The following is a 20,420-nucleotide window of genomic DNA, read 5'->3' as shown; positions in this document are numbered from 1 at the left end:
ACAAAAAATAGAAGTAGGAAATTACAGTTGTCAATTTGAATTTGGAAAAGCAAAGTACTGGGGGAAATCATAATTGGCAAAGTGGATGAGCAAAATCAAAGAGTTCAGAATAGGTAACATGGAGGGGAGAGGAAGGAGGTAGTGAATATTGCTCTACTCATAGCAGAGATTTTTTTTTTAATTTTTTATTTTTAATAAACATATATTTTTATCCCCAGGGTTACAGATCTGTGAATCACCAGGTTTACACACTTCACAGCACTCCCAAAGCACATACCCTCCCCAATGTCCATAATCCCACCCCCTTCTCCCAACCCCCCTCCCCCCAGCAACCCTCAGTTTGTTTTGTGAGATTAAGAGTCACTTATGGTTTGTCTCCCTCCCAATTCCATCTTGTTTAATTGATTCTTCTTATACCCACTTAAGCCCCCATGTTGCATCACCACTTCCTCATATCAGGGACATCATATATATGATAGTTGTCAAAAGAAATGAAATCTTGCCATTTGCGACAACATGGATGGAACTAGAGCGTATCATGCTTAGTGAAACAAGTCAAGCGGAGAAAGACAACTATCATAGCAGAGATTTTTGAAGAGGGATGATTGAAAGTGCAGTTGCTTAAGAAACATTAAATTAGCTTAGAAAGGGACTGTAATTTCAGTGGACAGTCACATGGTAAAGACCATTAGGAATCCTACTTAAAAAAATAAAACTTATTTTAAACATGCATTTTACCACAGAACCTTTATTTCAAGAAATGTCTCAGAATGCTAATCCTCAGAATACACTTGGGACAAAGCTCTCTCAAACAAATTCAAAATTTTTAAAAAATTGTTTCATGATGATTTTTAAATTTTAAACTAAACTTAGTGCAAAGACTCTGAAAATTAATATTGACTCAAAATATATTAAGCTATATTTAATAAATTTAAACTATTAGTTGTCAAAGGATTTTTTTATGAAGAGTATAATTGACATATACCATTATATTAGTTTCAAGTGTACAACATAATGTTTTAATAGTTATGTATATGGTAAAATGATTACAATAAGCCTAGTTAACATCTGTTACTACACATAATTACAATTGTTTTCCTTGTGATGAGGACTTTTGAGATTTAGTCTCTCAGCAAATTTTAAATACACAATATAGTGTTATTAACTATAGTCACCATGCTATATATTCCATCCCATGACTTATTTTATAACTGGAACTTTGTGTCTTTTGACCTCCTTATCCATTTTACCTACTCCTTATCCCCCACCTCAGGCAAGCACCAATCTGTTCTCTGTTATCTGTAAGTTCAGTTTGTTTAGATTCCATACATAGGTGGGATCATATAATATTTGTCTTTCTGTCTAACTTATTTCACTTAGTATAGTGCTTTCAAGGTCCATCCATGTTGTTGCAAATAGCACAATTTCCCTCTTTTTATGTATAAATGATATTCCATTGTATATATACTAAAACTTCTTTCTAAAGGATATTTTTTAGAGCATAAACTGTAACTCACACTATAAAATGAACACATCAAAGATTTTATTTAACTAATTAAGAAACCAATAAGATGTTTTAGCCAGTTCAAATGACAATTCTAGGAGCACGTATATATAAAGGCAATCAGGAATGCCAAAATAAATTTAGTCATTATCCACTAGTGATAATTATAACTCCACTGGACTAAATTCGCTTATACTTTTATAGACAAGAATCATTTGTATTACTCATAGCTTTCTTAAACTTATATAGTGTTGTAGAATAGATCAATGAGATTGAAAGACACAGATAACTCTGAAAGGTACACTAGAAAGGATCCCAGTACTCGTTTTTTTACTCTTTCAAAGTCTTTTACACAATTTTGTCTGATATTAGATTGGAGCTTATCATGACTTGATAAGTTTTATCCTGGTGACATTTTTAACTATCCAAACAGTGTAAATACATATGCCTAAGGCTTGCCTAGAAATACTTAGCGATCCATATTGCTGCTTATTTCATCTACATTTTTAAAAGCTGAGTGCTGAAGTATAGTTTACATATAGTATTACATTAATTTCAGGTATACAACATAATGATTTGACAATGCTATGCGTTACAGAGTGCTTACCACCATAAGTGTAGTTAACCGTCTGTCACCATACAACATTATTACAATAGTATTGCTTATATTCCTGATACTATACTTTTCATCTCTCTGTGCCCAAGGGGAAGTGGGTAGGGCGATGGGTGAAATAGGTGAAGTGGATTAAAAGGTACAACTTTGAATTATAAAATAAACCATTTATAATTTTAAATGTTATCACTAAAAAGTAGTTTGTACTAGAAAAGAGCATAAAGTAATAAGAAAGCATTTGCCTTTTCCTAGTTAAAAGCAATTTTTAAACTATTTACTGAAATTCTTTATATAATATCTTTTTAAGTATGAAAATATTTTATATACTTCTCCGCCAAAATTTAAAAACATCTTCCTTAATGTATACTGTGTGTGTGTATGTGTGTATGGTTTTTGGAAATAATTTTTCTATAATTTAGTATATATTTTGGAAAAGAGAATGAAAGCTAGTCTAGTATATCAAAATACAAATCTAGTGCAAATCAATGTTAGAGGAATTCAATCAGCTTAGTTTTATCACAGCAAATTGAATGCCTGGCCATCATTAATTTGTAGAGGATACAGAGTCAAATGAGTTTCCTAATGTATCTTAACTGAATTATCTTCTCTTGCAAGCTGTTGCAAAGATATTATCCATCTCCTTGAAAACACACAGGAATAAGGCAATATTCTGGCTATGTAGGTAACATGTCCTAAAAGACATTACTGAGTTTTATTATAAGTGTTTTTCAAGTAAAGATTTTGTATCAATATGCAGAAGAGAGCAGTGAGTCAAAAAAGTAAAGTCTGGCCAGAGACCTCAGCAATTTTTCAGTCCTTTTTCTCCTGATTCTTCATTAATGTATCAAACACTTGACCTAAAAGCATTCTGATGAATCTCAATTGCTAGGGAAGTCATTACTGAGAATTTAGTTCCTGATCCTGCTGTGGAATGAGGAAGCATGAAAAAAGAAAGAGGAACCATAAAGCTCTAGTTTAGAAAGTTGATAAACTATCTGCAAGGGTATTTAAGACTGAATTAAAAAAGAGACTTTGAAATGAGAAAAAAATATATCTCAGGTAAAAGCTGGTCATGAAATTTCCAAAATATTCTTATTCATACTCTGATGAAAGTTCTCAGGGCAGAACAGCAGGGTGTCCATTTTGCAATAAAGTATCAATTAGCATGGAAAATCTGGCACATACGGCATTTTATCTAATTATATCATCTTCTGCTTGTCCTTAGTTTGGTCATCAGCTTACCTCCTAGACTACTCTCTTCATTTACTGTGGTGTTTATATCCTGATTTATAAAGCTCTTCTCCATCCAATTCAGCTGTAATCACAGTGAACTTCCAAATTCATAAGAACAGCCCTCCCAATTGCCTAATATTTTTGGATCTCAACAACCTTTAAACTCATTTTCATAGACACATAAAGGCTTTCTCATCACTTGGAACTGCCCTACCTCATAAATCTTAAATCCTTGTATACTTATTTTTGAATAAAATATTTTATCTTTTCAATTCTTGTCTTCTTTTATTTCACCACATGAATTATTCAAATATATTATGACACTCGAGCCTCAAATGAACTTCCTTAATTGTTTCTTTTCTTTTCATTTCTACCGTGGCTTCCAGGATTCTTCATATCAGTTATTCTTTTCTCCATTTCATTCAGTGTCTCTGAAGTCCTTTCCTTTCATTGCCTCCACAATGCTAACCACCTCAGCTCCTACCTTGGAATAATCCAACTATCTCTATGCTTTGTGTTCAGGTTAAAATGACTAAAAGAAATCACTAGCTTGTAAATTTACACTAATATTAATTGTATGGCCTCCAACTTTAGCTTCTCCCTCAGTTGGTTACTCTTTTTCCTCTTATCTGTAACAGTACATACATGGCAACTCTGAACATGTAATTAAGGGTACTAATTCATGGATCTTAAAATAGAGAAATTATCTTGGATTATCCAGACAGGCCCAATGCATCACATGAGGCTTTACATGTAGTAATAGAAAAGAAAGGCAGAGAAATTGAAAGTAGGAGGATTCTATGTGACATGGCTGCCTTAAAGATGAAAGAGACAATGTGGAAAGAATGAGAAGGAGATGAATTCTGACAACAACCAAGAATCTGGGAAACAGGACCTCACATCCTGGATGAGAATCACAGCCGTGGGGCCCATGGGTGGCACAGTCATTTGAGTGACTGACTTGTGGTTTTGGCTCAGGTCATGGTATCTGGGTCTTGATACTGAGCCTGCATCAGACTCCCAACTCTGTGAGGAGTCTGCTCCTCTGTGCACTCTCTCTCTAAAATGAATAAATAAATCTTAAAAAAAAAAAAAAAAAAAAGAAAGAAAGAAAGAAAGAAAAAAGAACCACAGCACCGGCTGACATCTTGATTTCAGCCTTGTGAGAAACAAAGCAATAAACCCAGCTAGCTAATCCATGCTGTGCCTGGACTTTTGACCCATGAAAACTGTGAAATAATAAAGTGGTTGTTCTTACAAGCCAATACCTTTACAGTAATGTGTTACACAGCAATAAGAAAATACAAACTTTAACTTTGTTCTTCCTTTCCCAAGATTGCTTTGGTTAATATCAGACCTTTGCATTGACATAGAATTGAAATTTTAATAAATTCAAAATACCTAAGTTTAATATTTATTCATCTTAATCTTATATCTTAATATAATCTTAATCTAAATTTGATCTTCTATAAATGTAAAACAAATTTAAAAGTTAATTTCTACCAAAAAGACTCTTAGCATATTCATTGGGGTTGCATTGCATATATAGATAAATTTGGGGATAATTAAATCTCGATAATACTGTCTCCCAGTCCTTGAAATGGTGGAACTTTCCATTAATTTAGATCTTCTTTAATTTTTCAAAAATAGTTAATTAAAAATAATAATTTTCACTCATAAGTCTTATATATCTTTTGTTAAATGTATACCTAAGTATTTGTTTTTATTTTTTTGATGCTATTGTAAATGGAATTATTTCTTAGTTTTATTTTACAATTTTCTGACCCTGGCGTATAATAGATTGTTATTTCTCACTCTTCAGTACTTTTTAATACTTTAGTTTTTTTTGTTTTCATTGTGTTCTTTTGTTTGTTTGTTTTTTACATTTAGTCCAGAGTTTATAATTGTTATCTGTATGATGTTTATTTTAATACATTTTTTAGACTGAGTTAATACTATTAATTACATGTGCAAAGTCCCTTTTGCCATGACTTCTACTCTGCTACATGTCCAGATATAGCTACTCTCTAGAAATCCAGATTCAAAATAGTTAATAGCTAATTTTCATTGAATGATTATTAAATGTCAGGCATTCTAAAGGCTTTAAATGTATTGGCTATTTAGTTCTTACTAAATCCTATGAGTTAGACTACCACTTCTTAAAGATAAAATGATTCAGACAGAGTTTAAATAATGTGTCCCACATCTCACAGAAAGTTGAAGACCTGCATCTCAACCACAAGCAGAATGGCTTTACTACATTTTCTCTTATCCATTAACCATTGCTTCTCTCTGGTCAACTATGTGAGCATTACCACATGGACAGCCAGGATCCTTAAACACAATATTACCAAAAGAGAATTCTGATATTTCTTTTCATCTGGCTGCTTTTCCTATATTTCCTATCCTGATGAATACCATTATTATCCATCCAGTAAAATGAATTATTAAATGTCAGGCACTGTTCTAAGGATTTTGAATGTATTAACTCATTTAGTATTTTACTGAACCTCATGAGTTGGATTATCCCCTTTTTATAAATGAAGAAAATGAGGTAAAGAAAACTGAAATAACTTATCTAAAATCACATAGTCAGTAAGTTGCAGACTTTCTGAATTTGGCCTTTCTTCTACTCCCTAAATGCAGATTTCTGAGTATATGTAAATATAATTTTTTTTTAATAAACATAATATATTTTTATCCCCAGGGGTACAGGTCTGTGAATCGCCAGGTTTACACACTTCACAGCTTTCATCATAGCACATACCCTCCCCAATGTCCATTACCCCACCCCCCTTCTCCCAACCTACCTCCCCCCAGCAACCCTCAATTTTTTTTGTGAGATTAAGAGTCAATCATGGTTTGTCTCCCTCCCAATCCCATCTTCTTTCATTTATTCTTCTCCTACCCCCTTAACCCCCCATGGTGCATCTCCACTTGCTCATATCAGGGAGATCATATGATTGTTGTCCTTCTCCAATTGACTTATTTCGCTAAGCATAATACCCTCTAGTTCCATCCACATTGTCACAAATGGCAAGATTTCATTTCTTTTGATGGCTACATAGTATTCCATTGTGTATATATACCACATCTTCTTGATCCATTCATCTGTTGATGGACATCCATGTTCTTTCCATAGTTTGGCTACTGTAGACATTGCTGCTATAAACGTTTGGGTACACATGCCCTTTCGGATCACTACATTTGTATCTTTAGGGTAAATACCTAGTAGTGCAATTGCTGGGTCATAGGGCAGTTCTATTTTCAACATTTTGAGGAACCTCCAAGCTGTTTTCCAGAGTGGCTGCACCAGCTTGCATTCCCACCAACAGTGTAGGAGCATTGCCCTTTCTCTGCATCCTCACCAGCATCTGTCATTTCCTGACTTGTTAATTTTAGCCATTCTGACTGGTGTGAGGTGATATCTCATTGTGGTTTTGATTTGTATTTCCCTGATGCCGAGTGATATGGAGCACCTTTTCATGTGTCTGTTGGCCATCTGGATGTCTTCTTTGCAGAAATGTCTGTTCATGTCTTCTGCCCATTTCTTGATTGGATTATTTGTTCTTTGGGTGTTGAGTTTGTTAAGTTCTTTATAGATTTTGGACACTTTATAGCCCTTTATCTGATATGTCATTTGCAAATATCTTCTCCCATTCTGTCAGTTGTCTTTTGGTTTTGTTAACTGTTTCCTTTTCTGTGCAAAAGCTTTTGATCTTGAAGAAATCCCAATAGTTCATTTTTGCCCTTGCTTCCCTTGCCTTTGGCGATGTTCCTAGGAAGAATTTGCTGTGGCTGAGGTCGAAGAGGTTGCTGCCTGTGTTCTCCTCAAGAATTTTGATGGATTCCTTTCTCACATTGAGGTCGTTCATCCACTTTGAGTCTGTTTTCGTGTTTGGTGTAAGGAAATGGTCCAATTTCATTTCTCTGCATGTGGCTGTCCAACTTTCCCAACACCATTTATTGAAGAGGCTGTCTTTTTTCCATTGGACATTCTTTCCTGCTTTGTCGAAGATTAGTTGACCATAGAGTTAAGGGTCTATTTCTGGGCTCTCTTTTCTGTTCCATTGGTCTATGTGTCTGTTTTTGTGCTGTCTTGATGATGACAGCTTTGTAATAGAGCTTGAAGTCTGGAATTGTGATGCCACCAACTTTGGCTTTCTTTTTCAATATTCCTTTGGCTATTCGAGGTCTTTTCTGGTTCCATATAAATTTTAGGATTATTTGTTCCATTTCTTTGAAAAAAATGGAGGTTATTTTGATAGGAATTGCATTAAATGTGTAGAGTGCTTTATGTAGCATAGACATTTTCACAATATTTGTTCTTCCAATCCAAGAGCATGGAATATTTTTCCATTTATTTGTATCTTCCTCAATTTCTTTCATGAGTACTTTATAGTTTTCTGAGTATAGATTCTTAGCCTCTTTTCTTAGGTTTATTCCTAGGTATCTTATCATTTTGGGTGCAATTGTAAATGGGATTGACTCCTTAATTTCTCTTTCTTCTGTCTTGTTGTTGTTGTAGAGAAATGCAATGGATTTCCGTGCATTGATTTTATATCCTGACACTTTACTGAATTCCTATATAAGTTCTAGCAGTTTTGGAGTGGCGTCTTTTGGGTTTTCCACATATAGTATCATATTATCTGCACAGAGTGATAGTTTGACTTCTTCTTTGCCGATTTGGGTGCCTTTAATTTCCTTTTGTTGTCTGATTGCTGAGGCTAGGACTTCTAGTACTATGTTGAATTGCAGTGGTGATAATGGACATCCTTGCCGTGTTCCTGACCTTAGCAGAAAAGGTGTCAGTTTTTCTCCACTGAGAATGATATTTGCAGTGCGTTTTTCATAAATGGCTTTGATAATATTGAGGTATATGCCCTCTATCCCTGCACTTTGAAGAATTTGATCAGGAAGGGATGCTGTACTTTGTCAAATGCTTTTTCAGCCTCTATTGAGAGTATCATATGGTTCTTGTTCTTTCTCTTATTAATGTGTTGTATCACATTGATTGATTTGCAGATGTTGAACCATACTTGCAGCCCTGGAATAAATCCCACTTGGTCGTGGTGAATAATCCTTTTAATGTACTGTTGGATCCTACTGGCTAGTATTTTGGTGAGAATTTTTGCATCTGTGTTCATCAAGAATATTGGTCTGTAATTCTCTTTTTTTGATGGGATTCTTGTCTGGTTTGGGGATCAAGGTGATGCTGGCCTCATGAAATGAGTTTGGAAGTTTTCCTTCCATTTCTATTTTTTGGAACAGTTTCAGGAGAATAGAGATTAGTTCTTTAAATGTTTGGTAGAATTCCACCGGGAAGTTGTCTGGCCCTGGGCTATTGTTTGTTTGGAGATTTTTGATGATTCTTTCAATCTCCTTACTGGTTATGGGTCTGTTCAGGTTTTCTATTTCTTCCTGCTTCAGTTGTGGTAGTTTATATGTCTCTAGGAATGCATCCATTTCTTCTGGATTGTCAAATTTGTTGCGTAAAGTTGCTCATAGTATGTTCTTATAATTGTTTGTATTTCTTTGGTGTTAGTTGTGATCTCTCCTCTTTCATTCATGATTTTATTTATTTGGGTCCTTTATCTTTTCTTTTTGATTAGTCTGGCTAGGAGTTTATCAATCATATTAATTCTTTCAAAGAACCAGCTCCTAGTTTCATTGATTTGTTTTATTGTTTTTTTTTTTTTTTTTTTTTTTTTTTTTTTTTTTTTTTTTGGTTTCTATTTCATTGATTTCTGCTCTGATCTTTGTTATTTCTCCTCTCCTTCTGGGTTTAGGGTTTCTTTCTTGTTTTTTTTCTCCAGCTCCTTTAGGTGTAGGGTTAGGTTGTGTACTTGAGACCTCCTTGTTTCTTGAGAAAGGCTCGTACCACTATATATTTTCCTCTCAGGACTGCCTTTGTTGTATCCCACAGATTTTGAACCATTGTGTTTTCATTATCATTTGTTTCCATGAATTTTTTCAATTCTTCTTTAATTTCCTGGTTGACCCATTTATTCTTTAGAAGGATGCTGTTTAGTCTCCATGTATTTGGGCTCTTTCCAAATTTCCTTCTGTGATTGAGTTCTAGCTTCAGAGCATTGTGGTCTGAAAATATGCAGGGAATGATTCCAATTTTTTGATACCGACTGAGACCTGATTTAGTACTGAGGATGTGATCTGTTCTGGAGAATGTTCCATGTGCACTAGAGAAGAATGTGTATTCTGGTTTTTGGGATGAAATGTTCTGAATATATCTGTAATGTCCATCTGGTCCAGTGTGCCATTTAAGGCCTTTATTTCCTTGTTGATCTTTTGCTTGGATGATCTGTCCATTTAAGTGAGGGGAGTGTTAAAGTCTCCTACTATTATTCTATTATTGTTGATGTGTTTCTTTGATTTTGTTATTAATTGGTTTAGATAGTTGGCTGCTCCCACTTTAGGGGCATAGATATTTAAAATTGTTAGATCTTCTTGTTGGACAGATCCTTTGAGTATGATATAGTGTCCTTCCTCATCTCTTATTATAGTCTTTGGCTTAAAATCTTATTGACCTGATATAAGGATTGCCACTCCTGCTTTCTTCTGATGTCCATTAGCATAGTAAATTGTTTTCCACCCCCTCACTTTAAATCTGGAGGTGTCTTCAGGTTTAAAATGAATTTCTTGTAGGCAACATATAGATGAGTTTTTTTTTTTTTTTTTTTTTTTTTTATCCATTCTGATACCCTGTGTCTTTTGATTGGGGCATGTAGCCCATTAACATTCAGGGTAACTATTGAGAGGTATGAATTTAGTGCCATTGTATTGCCTGTAAGGTGACTGACTGTTCCTGTATATTGTCTCTGTTCCTTTCTGATCTACTACTTTTAGGGTCTCTCTTTGCTTAGAGAACACCTTTTAATATTTCCTGTAGAGCTGGTTTGTTGTTTGCAAATTCTTTCAGTGTTTGTTTGTCCTGGAAACTTTTATCTCTCCTTCTATTTTCAATGATAGCCTAGCTGGATACAGTATTCTTGGCTGCATGTTTTTCTCGTTTAGTGCTCTAAATATATCATGCCAACTCTTTCTGGCCTGCCAGGTCTCTGTGGATAAGTCTGCTGCCAATCTAATATTTTGCCTTTTTATGTTACAGACTTCTTTTCCCGGGCTGCTTTCAGGATTTTGTCTTTGTCACTAAGACTTATAAATTTTACTATTAGGTTATGGGGTGTGGACCTATTCTTATTGATTTTGAGGGGCGTTCTCTGAACCTCCTGAATTTTGATGCTCGTTCCCTTTGCCATATTGGGGAAATTCTCCCCAATAATTCTCTCCAGTATACCTTCTGCTCCCCTCTCTCTTTCTTCTTCTCCTGGAATCCCAATTATTCTAATGTTGTTTCATCTTATGGTGTCACTTATCTCTCGAATTCTCCCCTCGTGGTCCAGTAGCTGTTTATCCTCTTTTGCTCAGCTTCTTTATTCTCTGTCATTTGGTCTTCTATATCACTAATTCTTTCTTCTGCCTCATTTATCCTAGCAGTGAGAGCCTCCATTTTTGATTGCACCTCATTAATAGCCTTTTTGTTTTCAACTTGTTTAGAATTTAGTTCTTTTTTTCCTCCAGAAAGGGCTTTTATATCTCCCAAGTGTGTTTCTCTTATATCTTCCATACCTTTTTTGAGCCTAGCTAGAACCTTAAGAATCGTCATTCTGAACTCTTGATCTGACATATTACCAATGTCTGTATTGATTAGGTCCCTAGCCTTAAGTACTGCCTCTTGTTCTTTTTTTTTTGTGGTGAATTTTTCCGCCTTGTCATTTTGTCCAGATAGGAGTATATGAAAGAGCAAGTAAAATACTAAAAGGGTGGCAAAGACCCCAGGAAAATCACTTTAACCAAATCAGAAGAGATCCCAAATTTGGGCGAGGGGGGAGAAAGGAGATAAAAATAGGTTCAGGAAAAAAAAAAAAAAGAAAGAAAGAATTAAAAAAAGAAAACAAAGAAAGAAAAAATATAATAAAGAAGAAAAATATATATATATTAGATGAACTAGTTAAAAAACGTTAAAAAAGAAAAGGGTGAAAGTTTAAAAAATTTAGCAGCAGAAGAAAGAAATTGAAAAAGAAAAAAAAATTAAATTAACTGCAAGACTAAAGAATGATGGGGAGAAAGCCATAAGTTCCGTGCTTTGCTTTCTCCTCCTCTGGAATTCCGCTGCTCTCCTTGGTATTGAACTGCACTCCTTGGTAGGTGAACTTGGTCCTGGCTGGATTTCTTATTGATCTTCTGGAGGAGGGGCCTGTTGTAGTGATTCTCAATTGTTTTTGCCCCAGGCAGAATTGCACCACCCTTACCAGGGGCCAGGCTGAGTAATGAGCTCGGGTTTGCTTTCAGGAGCTTTTGTTCCCTGAATGCTTTCCTAGAGTTCCTGAGGATTGGAATGAAAATGGCGGCCTCTCAGTCTCCGGCCCGGAGGAGCCAAGAGCTCGGGGCCCCACTGCTCAGTGCACCCTCAGAGAATAGTGCCCAATTACTCCATTTCCCTTGCCTCTGGCCACGCTCTGAGCTCACCCAGCCTGTGACCTGTTCAAGGTTACCCTGAGCTGAGAGCTCACTCCTTGGCTCTGTCTCTGTAGCTGGCTTCCCCATTCTAATACCTGCCAGCTCTGCGACACTCAGACACCTCTGATCCTTCTGTGACTCTGCGGGACCTGAGGCCATGCTGACCCCACGTGGGCTTCACTCCGGTTTAGCCTCTGAGCGATGTCCCTCAGCAGAACAGACTTTTAAAAGTCCTGATTTTGTGCTCCATTGCTCCGCAGCTTGCTGGGAGCTGGCCCTTCCCCCCCAAGTCTATCTTCCCGTTACTTTGGATTCACTTCTCCTCCAGTCCCACCTTTCAGAAAGTGGTTGATTTTCTGTTTCTAGAATTGCTGTTCTTCTTCTCTTTGATCTCCTGTTGGATTTGTAGGTGTTTGCAATCTTTAGATAAGCTATCTAGCTGATCTCTTGCTACCTGAAGTAGTCTCAGCCTGCTACTTCTCCACCATCTTGTCTCCACATATGTAAATATAACTGAAGAGTTCTATGATATGCTGTAAGGCTGTTTCTTCAGAATTATCTGTTCCACTGTCTCAGAAATTAGAGTCTTGTCACTTCTTAGAGCATGCCAAGCTGTGCTATTATCTTGCCTTTATTTTAGTTGTTCATGCTATTTAAACAAACATACATGAGTGAAATGTTCTTCCCTTATACTTTCTGCCTAAAAAATACACATCTTTCAAGACTAAGTTCAAGGATTATTTCAAATCTGGTCTTTTTTTTCTTTCCTTACCCCCTTCTTCAGATTATATTTACTAATTTTTTCATTATGCCTTCCTTGTATTGTTACATAGTGCTTTAATTATACCACTAAAATATTATTTATGTATTCATTATTTCTCTATTTTCTATAAACCTCTCATACTTATGTCATATTTATCTTTATGGTTCCAGCATCTAGGGGCATTATAATACATAATTAATGTATGAATGAGGATGAATGAGTGAAATCCTGTAAGGACCAGAACATTTTCTAGTTTTGACAGGGTAACCTCATTCACCTTTTCCAAACTTAGAGTCTATATTAGTCTGCTGGTGCTGCCATAATAAAATACCACAGACTGAGTGGCTTAAACAACATAAATTTATTTTCTCACAGTTTTGAAGGCTAGAAGTCCATGATCAAGGTATGTCAAATTTGGTTTCTCAGGTTTGAGACTTTTTTCCCTGGCTGCCTTCTCATTATGTTGTAATATGATGTTTGTTCTATGTGTTCATATCCTTAGTGTCTCCTTATCTTTTTAATAAGGACACCACTCATATTATCTGCCTGATAACATTTAAAATTAATTACCTCTTAAAGACCCTATCTCCAAATACAGTAATATTCTAAGGTACTGGAGTTTAGGACTTCAATATGAATTTGAGGGTTGGAAGTGGGAACACAGTTCAGTCCATAACAACATCCTAGAAAAAACTTGGATATAGTGAGGCTTAAATAAATGTTTTGCAATTTTTTTTTTAAGGTTTTATTTAGGGATGCCTGGGTGGTTCAGTTGGTTAAGTGTCTGCCTTCTGCTCAGATCATGATACCAGGGTCCTGGAGTGGAGTCCCTAGTGTCTGGGCTCCTTGCTCAGAAGAGAGCCTGCTTCTCCTTCTCCCTTTGCCTGCCCCTCCCCCTGCATGTTCAGTCTCTGTCAAATAAATAAATACAGTCTTTAAAAAAATAAAAGATTTTACTTATTTGAGAGAGAGAGAACATGCACACACAAGCAGAGGGGAGGGACAGAGGGAAAGAGAAAGGCAGACTCCCCACTGAACAGGGATACTGATGAAGGGTTCAATCCCAGGCCCCTGTGTTTAATGACCTGAGCCAAAGGCAGACACTTAACCAACTGAGCTACCCAGGAGCCCCCAAAATTCTGAACATCTTAGCATAGCCTGGTTTAGATGCCTTGTTGAGAATCTAAACAAGGATTTATGAAAGTTCTGTTACAACCAATAGAAATCTTAGAAATATTAGAAATAATATAAATATTATTAAATAAATTATAGGTATTTATTAAATAAATTATAAGTATTATTGATATAATAAAATTCTATGCAATAAGTGAAGTTCTAATTTTTTTCCCGTTTGTATGTCTGTTTTAAAAGCATCTACTTACCATTAATAATCTGAATGATTGTTACACTTTTTGTTTTTTAAAAGTATCTCATTCTATTACTTTACTTTTTTTTCTTTTTAGGGCTCAAGAAACATATAAAAAACATTGTAAAGAAAAATTTGTTTTTGATATGATTGCCTTTCAAAAAGCTTGTGAAAGATTTGAAGATGCTAAAACAAAAGCTGCAATTATGAAAACGAATTTCATCTTTCAAGTTCCCAGAGGAGTGACAAAATGAACCAATGCCAGGTTACATCTGTGGTCCTTTTGAATTATGGCTAATATGTTTAGTTGAAGGACTTTGAAATAATGCTATGAAAGAAGAAACATTCTATGTAACAAGATGGATTTGTATATAAATCTTCTAAAATATAAACAATAATTAAACTGTTTCTCTTGTTGATCATAATTTAATTTGAATCAAGTTAACTTGACACCCCCAAAAGGTTCCTTATATTTCCAGATGTCCAAGGAACATTTAAAACTTATTTAATTTATTTCAGGAAATAATACAAAGGCATTAATTGTATTGCTTCATATCCCAAGGATAGTTACCCTAAAGCTATTTTCAGTTTCTCTGGAAATCTTAGCATAGTAATTTTTGCCCCAGCTGCTGCTGACTTTTATTAAGACACTGTGTACTTTGATTAGTTTCATTACGTACTTTCATATATTTAATTATATTTCCCATTTATTTTGTTAAAACAATTTCTGAGTTTCTTATTTCAAAATAAAATCTTCACCATTATATCAGTGATTCATATCCTTATCAAAATTCAGAAAATGTCAAACATAAACCGGAAATTAAGCATTCCTTTTGGCTTCCTTGGTGATTATAAGATTTTTATATATTTACTTTTGATGTATTTGCCTTTTGCATACATTTGGGGGAAGAGAGTAGAGAAAGACAGAAGACATATAATTATATAATTGTGATTATAAAGTATACAGAAATAGTATACATGTTAATGTTAAGTCTATTTAATACACAGTCATGGTAAAATTAGAAGAAAGATATAAAGGAGATATAAGTTTCCTTTGTAAAGTGTAAGTTAATTTTCAATAGTTTTTTCATTTATCTAGAAAAATAAATGTCTATTATTATGACATGCTCACTTAATACAGTGTAACTAGTGCCACTCAATATCTCTCCTTATACTCATCAGTTATATATGCAAGTTTTTAAGTGTCTGTTTTAAAAATTCTCTAATTTTCTTAGTCTATGGTAAATTTTCAAAAATCAAGTATTTTTAAAAAGCAGTTATTCAGTTATGCCTCTATGCTGGACTGCTAAAAATATGTTTGTAGTGTTTTCCTAATTTTGGTAAAATAATAGTTGTCTATTTAATTCTATGTTACCAGCTCTTAGTATGCTGTTTTACAAATAACTAATTGAGTAATTCATACTAATATTTCTAATTATTCTTCAAAAAACAAAGAGAGATAGTGTGAAGTGGTAAAAAACATGACATATATTTCCTATAACAAGTTAGATAATCTCTATGATATCCTAGTTTTCCTCTCTATATTTGGAAATAATACATATTTTGGGGGAATTTAATGAGAAGAATAATACATGTCATATAGTATTATTATGAAACTTAACTGAGGGGAAAAAACACATAAAGCAGCACAATGCCTTCTATACAGTAAGCACGTCATAAAGGTAAATGTTTAGAGATGAAGGCAGAAGTCTTCTCTATTTAGCTATAGGAGGAATTGTTATCTATTTATATAAGATTTGAGAAGAGACAGATATCATCAAGAAATAGAATTTTGCCTGATATATTTGGATATAATTTATTTATTGAATCAGTAACTATACTGAAGTTTTGTTGACCTTCCTTTATTCTCCTATGCTATACTATTTATCTTTCATAACCTTTATCACATAACAGGTTATCAATAACATCCTTGATTATTTCTGTCTACCCAACTGTTAGCTTCTTAAAGGAAAAACATTTTACTTATCTCTGTGTTTCTATTACTTTGTACTAAGGCAGATATTATATTACATACAATGCTTTTTTTGTTTATAACTCTCTTTTTCTATTTAAGTTCTATCCCAGGTCAATCTAATGACCTTACTGTAGTTTTGAAGAATCAAAAATCTGTATCTCTTCTATCTTTAGACTTAGTATGTCTCCTATATTTCCAAATGCGTGCTAGACTTGGAAGGCATTAAAGTACCTTTAAAATCATATGTTAAAGGGGCGCCTGGGAGGCTCAGTGGGTTAAAAACTCTGCTTTCTGCTTTCTGCTCCTGGGGTCCTGGGATCGAGTCCTGCATTGGGCTCTCTGCTTCAGTAGAAGATATTTTTTCTTTCTTTCCTTTTTTTTTTTTTTAAGATTTTATTAATTTATTTGACAGAGAGATAGCACAAGTAGGCAGAGTGGCAGGCAAAAGGAAAGGGAGAAGCAGACTCTCTGCTGAGCAGGAAGCCTGATGCAAGGCTCGATCCCAGGAATCTGGGATCATGACCTGAACCAAAGGCAGACGCTTAACCTACTGAGCCACTTAGGTGCCCCATTTTATTTTTTTCTTTTACTGTACAACATCTTATTAAATATGAAGCCCTATAAATTCTATGTGCAGAGGGTCTCTGTGTCAGAGACTGGCAGACTTTTCAACAAACCTATTTCCTATTTCTTCAGGACATTATTAATCTATATTTTTCAGCCTTCTTTGTGCAGTTAATTGTGGCACAGGACTGAATTTTGACCAATGAAATCTGAGTAAAAATGATTTCCAGCTCTACAGGTATGTACCATGCACTGTCCTCCATGATTTTTGATTTTTTCTTTTCTTTCACCACCTTGGAAAACATGCTAAAAATGACTGAACTACAAAGTGAAAAGAGCATAGGTTCTTTAATCATGGCTTATAGTGTGATCAAGAAAACCTACTGTGTTCCTTAATTGATCCAAAGGAAATTCAATTATGATAAGGTTTTTGTAACACAACTGACTACATTAAGTCAGCAGTTAATAGTGATTTAATCAACAGAGAACTTGGTACTCAAAGTAAGGATGCTGCTATTACAAAATCCCAATAAATACACTCTTGGCTTTCCTGGATAGTGAGGAAACTAACACTGAGAATATAAATATGGAAACTCGGGTCTACTGATAGTGTATCCCAGGGGTTAGCAAACTTTTTCACTACCAGTTAGTAAAATTGTAGGATTTGTGGGCCATACAGTTTCTAGTTTTGCACTGCTATGACATGAGAGAGACATAGATGAGATATACAAACAAAGCACTCAGTTCATGGTAGTGATACTTACGTACAAAGGCAGTAAACATTTCATAAACTAATGAGAAATGATTCATTCTCTTGAGATTTACCTGGTGTCTTTTTGATACATTTATATCATATTTTGAAGAAAAATTTTCCTAAAGTTGCTTATTTTTCTGCCAACAGGAGTGAGTCCAGGAATTGCAGAGGCTAACAAAAGTCATTCCATGGAGGGGGAAATGGCAGAGGGACTGGATAACAGCAGGAGAAAAGAGGCCATTATGCAAATATACATTCATTCATGTAATCACATTAAGACAAGCTTAGAAAGGAACTCTAAATATGTTCTCAGATAAAAGTTTTCTTCCTATTATTTGATTAGTCTATTATTTTGGCTATGTATTATTAACTACAATAATTTGTTAATAGATATACAATATAAAAAAGATATAAACTACATCAATAACCTAAAATGTGAGTGGAGAGATAATTAAAAGTGTAGAGTTTATGTATGCTAATAAAGGTAGATTGTTATCAGCTTAAAAATAAGATGTTATAATTATAAGATATTTTGTGTAAACCTCATGGTAACCACAAAGGAAAAACCTGTAGTAGATACAAGAAAGGTTGACATAAAGGAATCAAGCTATATCACCACAAGAAGTTAAAAAGGAAGACAGCAAGAGAAGTAAGGAACTGCAAACAGTCAATAAAAAATTAACAAAATGACAATAATAAGGCCTTGTCTATTAATAATTACTTTAAATGTATATGTATTAAATTCTCTAATCAAGAAATAGAATGCCTAGATCTATAAAATATAAGATCCAATGTAAGTATTTATTTACAATTTTATTTATTTATTTGATAGAGAGGAAGATAGCAAGAGAGGGAACACAAGCAGGGGGAGTGAGAGAGAGAGAGAAGCAGGCCTCCAGCTGAGCAGGGAACCAGATGCAGGTCTTGATCCAAGGACCCAAAGGTAGAGGCTTAATGACTGAGCCACCCATGTACCCCTGATTGTATTTATTCACCTAATGCTGGGGCACTTAAATGTATAAAGTTAATACTAACAGAACTGAAAGAAGAAATAAATAACAATAATAGCAGAAGACTTTAATACCCAATTCATAACAATGGAAAAATCACCAGACAGAATACCAATAAGGAAACAGCAGACTTAAACAACACTATAGATAAAAAAGATTCAGCAGATTTAGATAGAACATTCCATTGAACAGCAGCTGAATACTCATTCTTCGCTGGTGCACAAAGAACATTGTCCAGGGTGGGTCATATGAAAGGCCACAAAACATGTCTCAACAAATTCAAGAAGACAGAAACCGTATTAACTTTTCTAAACACAATGGCATGAAATTAGAAATCTTAGAGTAAAAGAGAAGTAAAATTCACAAATACACAGAAATTAAACAAGAAACAACTAAGCAACCAATGGATCAAAAATAAAAGGAAAATCAAAGATCTTGAGAAAAGTGGAAATGAAAATATAATACACCAAACTGTAACAAACCGAAGCTTCCCTAAGAGGAAAAGTTATAGCTATATATCTCTAATATTAAAAAAAACTCAAATGACATAATGTTATATATCAAAGAACTAGAAAAATAAGAATAAATTAGTTGAAGAAAGGAACGAATATGGATTAGTAGATGAAATAGAGAATAGGAGAACAGAAAAGATTAATGAAACTAAGAGTTGATTTTTTACAAAGGTAAAATTGACAAACCTTTAGCTAGGCACTTACTAAGGAAAAAATAGAAAGGTCTCAAAAAAATAGTTATAAGTAAAAGACGAAACTTTACAGCTAAGTACAGGAATACAAAGGTTAATAACAGTAGTGTGAATAATAATAAACAAACAAATTAGACAACCTAGATGAATGTATATATTCCTAGAAACACACAACTTATCAAGACTGAATCATGATGTAGAAAATCCAAACAGACCAGTAATGAAATATAAGTCTTTTATAAAAACAAAGTGTCATAATACAAACTTTTCAAAAGCAGGGGATACTTATAATCTGATTAAAATGGGCAAAGGACTTAACTAGGTATTTAAAAAAAAAAAACATACAAATGGCCAACAGATACATGAAGAGGTATTTAATATCACTAATCAGTAGGGAAATGCAAATAAAAACTGCAGTGAGATAGCACCTCATACCTGGTAGAATAATTATTATCAAAAAGGTAAGAGATAACAGGTGCTGACAAACACATGAAGAAAAGGAACTCTTGTGCAATATTGGAGAGAATGGAAATTGGTGGGAATGGAGAACAATATGGAGGTTCCTCAAAAAATTAAAAATAGAACTTGCACATGATCCAGAAATTCCACTTCTAGGTAATAAATAAATAGATAGATAAATAAATTAAAAAAATAAGTATTTTAAAGATATATCCACACCTCCATGTTCTTTGTGGTATTATTCACAATACCCAAGACATGGAAATAACCTATATGTGTAAGACAGAGATGGTTGATAACTTCTTTTGCAGCATCAGCATTCCAGAAGAGGCAGCTACTAGTTTCTTATGGCAGCAGTACCAGAAGTTCTTACCAAATTTTTCCTATGATGTGACCTCTTTGTTTCATGCTGACTAGATTCTCTAGGTGGCTTCCCATGTGTTAAGCTGGGAATTGACAAATTTCCTTTTCTTAATATGTCTCTATGAAGGAGAAATAGGGCATGGGAGCATATGGACAGAGCTCAAGCCATCTTAAGTGCTATGTGTAGAGCCAAAGGTAACAGAAGATTATGGTAACACTTCACAAACAAGAGCCCATTTGTTGGGAATGAGTGGGTAAATCTACCAGGTGAAATCTGTTCTAGCGAAGTGTTGATGACAGGTAAACTAATAGGTGGTATAGGAGGTAGTCATACATTCTAACTCTGTCTCATCAATACAGTTTACCGTTGAACAACCTGGTTTTCAATTGTGTAGATCCACTTATACACAGATTTTTGACAGTACAATACTGCAAATATATTTTCTCTTCCTTAAGATTTTTTTTTAACATTTTCTTTTCCTTAGCTTTCTTAATCACAAGAATATATTATATAATACATATTACATACAAAAATACATGTTATCAATTGTTTATGTTATCATTAAGATTTCCAT

General features: G+C 34.3%; 1 protein-coding gene across 1 annotated transcript in view; it reads left to right on the top strand.

The window, feature by feature from the left end:
* The window catches only part of LRRIQ3 (leucine rich repeats and IQ motif containing 3), a 221,123-nt gene extending 206,359 nt beyond the window's left edge, over positions 1-14,764 (top strand). Inside the window, exon 8 of the mRNA XM_059137558.1 lies at positions 14,115-14,764. Within this exon, the coding sequence (XP_058993541.1) occupies positions 14,115-14,271 (157 nt within the window). The 3' untranslated portion in view covers positions 14,272-14,764. The remainder of the gene's footprint in view (positions 1-14,114) is intronic.
* Positions 14,765-20,420: the final 5,656 nt, after the last annotated feature.

This window comes from Mustela lutreola, chromosome 10 (assembly GCF_030435805.1).
Source record: "Mustela lutreola isolate mMusLut2 chromosome 10, mMusLut2.pri, whole genome shotgun sequence".
Lineage (NCBI taxonomy): Eukaryota > Metazoa > Chordata > Mammalia > Carnivora > Mustelidae > Mustela > Mustela lutreola.
The sequence above is the reverse complement of the archived record's forward strand: the minus strand, read 5'-3'. Positions and strand labels throughout refer to the sequence as shown.